This window comes from Arachis ipaensis, chromosome B08 (genome assembly GCF_000816755.2).
Source record: "Arachis ipaensis cultivar K30076 chromosome B08, Araip1.1, whole genome shotgun sequence".
NCBI lineage: Eukaryota > Viridiplantae > Streptophyta > Magnoliopsida > Fabales > Fabaceae > Arachis > Arachis ipaensis.
The window spans coordinates 9994587-10001545 of NC_029792.2; the positions used below are offsets into that span (position 1 = coordinate 9994587).

Here is a 6959-nt window from a genome sequence, read left to right on the forward strand (position 1 = left end):
TGCAAGATGACAGAGAATTCATGGATGCAATTAAGGAAGCAAACTCGTGGGCCTCAGGATCATATGTTAGGAGGTTATTGTCATTCTATTAACATCCAACAATATCTCAAGACCAGAATATGTCTGAAATAGATGTTAGCATAAACTCTCAGATGATATTTTGTATCGACAAAGAACTGTGATGAACGTGAGGGGTGAGTTTTTATTAATTGCAATTATAAAAGTTCTTCATTATTGATCATTTTTAGTTTGATTGAATTTTTATAGTATCGTATAATATGCGGAGTTAACCATGTCAAATGATGAGATTAAGCAGTTGTGCTTAATGGATATAGACAAGATCTTACATTCCTATGATAAAATCTTGAAAGACTATCCTCCTATGCCTTTAGCAACTGAAGTTGATAGTTCTTTATTAACCAAAAGGGTTATCAGGGAAGAGCTAAACTTTAACAGGGATGATTTAAAGAAAAATGCCTCAAACATGTTAGCCATCGCAACACCTGAGTAGAAATATGCATTCGATAAAATTGTTACAGCTATATATTGTGATGAAGGGATTTTTTCTGTGTATGGTCATGGGAGGACTGGAAAAATATTTCTCTAGAACCTTATGTCTGCTGAGATTTGCTCAAGGGATGATATTGTGTTAAACATTGCTTCAAGTGGTATTGCATCTTTACTTCTTCCCAATGGAAGAATGACACACTCAAGTTTCAAAATACCACTGAATATAACTGAGGATTTTGTATGTAACATCAAACCTGGTTCCCCTTAAACAATTCTACTGTTGAAAGCCAAACTTATAATTTGGGATGAGGCTCGAATGGTTAGTAGGTATTGCTATGAAGTGTTTGATAAATACTTGGGTGATATCATGAGATTTTCTCTAACATATAACAAAGATTTGCCCTTTGGAGGAAAAGTGGTTGTACTAGGTGGAGACTTTAGACAATTTTTTCCTGTCATTCTACGAGGATCAAGACAAGATATCGTTCATTCAACCGTGAATTCGTCTTGCCTTTGGAAGTTTTGTTAGGTTCTCAAACTAACAAAAAATGTGAGACTCTCTGTAGGGACGACTGCTTCAGATCAAGATGAGACAAAGCAATTTGGTGAGTGGTTGTTGAAAGCTGGTGATGGTCTAATAGGTAACAATATGGATGGTGAATCTGAGATATGTCTTCCAGGAGATATTGTTATTCCTTCTTCGGACCAGGCATTTGATGAGTTGGTTCATTTTTCTTATCCAAATATTTTGGATAATGTCCTCAAAGTATTTTTTCAAAGCAAGAACTATACTGGCTCCCACGCTGGACATTGTTGAAGAGGTCAACAACCATCTGATGGCTATCATTCCTGGAGGGAAAAAATTATATCTCAATTCAGATTCGATTTGTATGAATGAAGGGAATATGGAGAGCCAACTAGATCTCTATGGTCCTGAATTACTGAATAGCATAAATTGCTCTGATTTACCTCCACATAAATTAATACTCAAGGTTGGTATTCCAGTGATGTTACTGAGGAATATTGACCAATCCAGTGGTTTTTGTAATGGTACAAGGCTACAAGTTAGGAAGCTTAGAAATTATGTCATAGAATGTGAAGTCTTAACGGGTAACAATGTTGGTCATATTGCTTTGATTCCAAGAATGAATATGGTACTAACAAATGAAACCGTCCCAGTTAGATTCCAACGAAGACAGTTTCCATAATAGTATCGTTTGCCATGACAATTAATAAATCTCAGGGACAAACTTTATCTCATGTTGGATTGTACTTGCCCAAACCAATTTTTACACATGACCAACTATATGTGACACTTTACGGAGTTAAGAGTAAGAGAGGTTTAAAAGTTTACTTATGAATCACGTAGGAATGTCTGCAAATTCAACCATTAATATTATTTATAGAGAAGTCTTTGAAAAAATAGAATTCTAATGTAAATATTTTAATTTTATTTTAAATTCTGTATCAGTGTATAATTATTTTAATTTTTATAAATTTTTCCGTGCTCAGCACGGGTTCATACACTAGTTTTTCCATAAAGATGCTTGGGACAAGGTGACATACGCGGCCATTGACTAGATAGTGACATATGTAAGAGAGTAAGACAACAAGTGTGAAATTTGAAGTTTCTAAACCAGCCCGCAAAAAAATATTTAAAGAATTCCCACATCATGCTTATTCAAAAACGTGACGTTTTCGAAGGTGACGTTTTCAATTTTGGTCCTCACTTTCTCACTTGCTTCTACCGTCACACACCAATAATTTACTGTGTTTGATGTGACACTGATATATCTTCATTAAATATAAATCATATCATATACATAATATGTAAACTTCAAATATAACCTAATCGGCTAATTATTCCATCTATATATCCCAATCTTAGGTTAATCGAGTTGTATATGTAGGAAAATATCTAAGAATTCACGAGTATCCATGGATCATCATCATCAGCAGCAGCAGCAACAAGGAAGTGAACCTTCTACAACAACCAAAGTTGAAAGAAAGATCATAGAGAGAAACAGAAGAAATAAAATGAAGGATCTCTACTCCAAACTCAACTCTCTTCTCCCAAGCTATAGCCCTACGGTAGGAAATAAATCAACAAATTAAATCTAGTTGAAATAATTAGTCTGACTATAGATTATAGATGTTGTAAAACTATTTCTTCTAAAAGTTTAAGCTTATAAGAGAAAATACAGAAATGATTATGTATTGTTTTTGGATTTGCATAAAAACTTAAATTGATAGGATATTAATCTTGTAATTTTGAAGTTAATATATGATAATGCAGGAAGTGTTACCATTGCCTGATCAAATAGATGAAGCTGTGAAATATATCAAAAGCTTAGAGAAGAAGGTGAAGATGGCAAAGGAGAAGAAGGAGAGGTTGCTAAAAGGGAGGAATAACAACAAGAGATCTCGCGGTTTCGATGAGAAAAATATTACAAAATCTCCAACGATAGATGTTCATGAAATGGGTAATTCCTTGCTTCAAGTGGTTTTGACATGCGGGTTTGAGAACAAGTTTCTTTTCAGTGAGATTATTCGCATATTGCATGAGGAGAAGGTTGAGGTTGTTAGTGCCAATTCTTCTTCACATGGAGATTCAATGATTCATGTTTTACATGCAGAGGTAATTAATTAGTACATTGAGAAAAATAGAAAGAATGTGTGATTAATTACTTAATTAATTAATAGCTGATGTTGTATGTTATATTTTGATTAATGTAGATTCCTTCGGCATTGCAGCAATTATATATATATATGATTCAAAAAATATAATGGAGCCTAGCAGTTATCTATCTTGATATTCAGATGAAATTAATTAAGAAAAATGTTAGGTAACATTAGTCAACATTATTCGACTTTCTAATATATGTTATCTCTTCTGGTTTAGTTAGGATTTAGGAGTAACTTCATATTAATCATTACTAATTAATTAACCAGACTAAAATAACCAACCAACAGAAATTCAAATTAATTAATGTAAATTATCTAATTTGATAATTAATACAATGGGTTTTGGATGAATAATGATATACATGTATTAGAGAGCAGAAAATAAAGATCCAGGATTTTCTATTTGTTTATTTGGAAGGCTAGCTTAACTTCAAATTTCAGCGTTATAGAGACAATTAATTAAACTACTATTTTCAATACCAGCAGCTTCTGCTTCTGTTTTTCATGAATAATGTTATTGTTTCGGGCGGCATCCCTAAGAGATTCTGCTGCTACTTTCAGAGGCCACATTCAATTCGGATCTAGATACATTCAATTCGGTTCTAGATTCATACAACTACATTGATATATCAGTAGTGTTAGGAAGTCACCACAATTTGTGATTTGTAGTAACTAATTAGTTATTATTAGTATTTTTAATAGTGTGAAATTATATCTAATAATGTGAGATTACACATTCTTTTCATGATAGTTAAATGTCGACTAGATTTTAATAAAAGTTCGATCTTTCTCTTGATCTTTTATGTTTCCTCCTACCTAGCTACCTACCTTATATTAATTTACTAACCAACAATTCATAGTTTAGCAATAATTCACTCGTCTACTTAAATAAATGTTAAACATTTAAATTTTATTTTGTATATGAAATAATTTATTGATGCATGTAATATAAATCTTTAAATAAAATTTAGATATGTAAAAAATTAACCATTAATTTATCAAGTTAAAAAATATCATAAAAAAACCAAACTAAAAACTATTTCTATTTACTATAGGAAACACTTAACTACTAAAATTTTGAATAACATAGTATTAAAATTTAAAAATTTCTAGGATAACAAATATAGAGTTCAATTTTTGTTAAAAAAATAATTTAAGCACAAGAAAAAAAGATTTTATGAGAACTTAGGTTTTAAATTCTAAAACAGTTCTTATTATTTGAATAATATTTTTGGATAAATAATTTTATACTGGATTTATTTTTTTATTTAGAAAAAATTGGTTGAACTAATTAATTTATATCAACTATATTTTCCAATTCAATTTACTAATTTCGTTCGTTGGTACTTATTATCTCTCGGAACATGTACATTACATAATACAAACTCGATCATTGTTTTCACTTGACACACACTACATATGAGTAATATTGACCAATAAATATTATTATTTTTTTATCAATATTTAATTACTCAAGTACTTTTTCTTTAATAATTTTGGTACGTTTAAATAAACACTTCAATTTTGGTTACGAGCTTGGTTATTTTGTTTGATTTTAAGGTATTTTGGCATTTTATTATAAAAATGATGTAGCTTTAATTAATTTCTTCCTCCAAAAGTAAAACATTACTATTTAATTTTCGAGAAAAAAGTTTCATATTCTTACACTAACTCACTTTATGAAGATATGATACATAGTTCATAATAATAATGCTTCATATAATGATATTTGTATATTTATTCATTATGGGCACTAATTAGAATTGTTATAATATCACGTCTAAAACAAATGAAATTTCTGATTGATGAAATGGAGAATTGACATACTAATTGTAAGTGATAATGTTATCAAAGGACCACGGAAAATCACAAAATCTCCAGTGTGTCATAAATACCAACAATTAAATTAAATGCTTAAAATAACAAGTTTCATCTAATTAAAATGAATGTTTTATACAACTTTCTTTGACCAGTTAAACCTCAAATTTGTTTTTCCTAAATAATACAATGTTACTGTGATACCTTACATATCATTCAATAGATCATATTTCTATTGAGTAAAATCTTGAATCTCAAAATTAATATACTATAAATTATAAATAAATAGATGTAGTCATCAGACTGTGTATGTATTATCATCATTTTTTTTTCTGACCTTAAACAATTTGTAAGATGTTTCTATATATTGGCAATGTCATAGAGGAGTAAGAATGGAATAAAGAAACTCGGAATGAACAAATCTCTTGTTTTTATTTATTATTTTCATCTACAAATATATATAGTTCGATTCACGTGATCATCTTCAATATATAACTCTAGCTGACTGAGTACTATTAAAGAATGGAGATTAGGCGTTGACTTTCTTGGCGTGGGGTGCAAGAACTTGACCACATCATATGACACTACTTAATTAATTAGCTATTGAATTACCGTTACTACCCTTCAGCTTTTGCATTATTATTGTATCTGTTACGGATCCGGCCCACGGATCCTACACCCAGAACGGTCTCCGAACCCGGCTACCAGGGTCCGACCCGCTTCGCCCTTCCAGAAGGCTCGGAACCAGCCCACTAGAGCTCCTAACCAACTTTCGAATTCAAACGTCTCCCTTATCTTAGCTAAATAAGATAAGATAAGATAAGATAATTCAAACGTCTCCCTTATCTTAGTCAAATAAGATAAGATAAGATATTCACCATCACCTATAAATAGAGGACCCAGGTCCCTCCAGGTATTCACTCATTCCTCACACTTTCTACCTCTTAGATCCATTCTGACTTGAGCGTCGGAGTGTCTTTGCAGGTACCACCCCCCATTGCTCCAAGCAAGTGATCCGGCATCTGCCTCAACCCGCAAGTTCTCGATCCATCTCTTAACCCGTACCAGAGACATCTTGTACATTGGCGCCGTCTTGGGGACTTCGCAACGTTGTGGCAGCATGGCGGATAACCCAGAAGAGCAATCATCAAACTCAGATTTCTTGGGTGTAGCTGAGAGCAAAAAGGAATAATATTTTCTTAACTTGCATCACCTTTGCAGGGATAACACACCTTCGCCCTACTCCAACGGCGAAATCCCAAAGGAATAATATTTTCTTAACTTGCATCACCTTTGCAGGGATAACACACCTTCGCCCTACTCCAACGGTAAAATCCCAAAGGAATAATATTTTCTTAACTTGCATCACCTTTGCAGGGATAACACACCTTCGCTCTACTCCAACGGCGAAATCCCAAAGGAATAATATTTTCTTAACTTGCATCATCTTTGCAGGGATAACACACATTCGCCCTACTCCAACGGCAAAATCCCAAAGGAATAATGTTTCCTTAACTTGCATCACCTTTGCAGTGATAACACACCTTCGCCCTATTCCAACGGCGAAACTCCAATGGCGAAATCCCAAGGGAATAATGTTTCCTTAATTTGCATCACCTTTGCAGTGATAACACACCTTCGCCCTATTCCAACGGCGAAACTCCAATGGCGAAATCCCAAAGGAATAATGTTTCCTTAACTTGCATCACCTTTGCAGTGAAAACGCACTCTCGCCCTACTCCAACGGCGAAATCCCAAAGGAATAATGTTTCCTTAACTTGCATCACCTTTGCAGTGAAAACGCACTCTCGCCCTACTCCAACGGCGAAATCCCAAAGGAATAATGTTTCCTTAACTTGCATCACATTTGCAGTGATAACATACCTTCGTCCTACTCCAACGGCGAAATTCCAAAGGAACAATGTTTCTTCGACTTGCAATCACCT

At 33.0% G+C, this 6959-nt stretch overlaps 2 protein-coding genes across 2 annotated transcripts; both read left to right on the top strand.

Annotated features, from left to right (window-relative positions):
* LOC110265230 lies at positions 1266-1718 on the top strand. Its single transcript, XM_021108108.1, has one exon. The coding sequence runs from the start codon at positions 1266-1268 to the stop codon at positions 1716-1718; it is 453 nt and encodes a 150-aa protein (XP_020963767.1).
* Positions 2346-3297, top strand: LOC107610492 (transcription factor bHLH162-like). The gene is made up of 3 exons (XM_021108109.1): positions 2346-2601; positions 2807-3148; positions 3247-3297. The coding sequence occupies exons 1-3, from the start codon at positions 2449-2451 to the stop codon at positions 3295-3297; spliced, it is 546 nt and encodes a 181-aa protein (XP_020963768.1). The 5' UTR covers positions 2346-2448.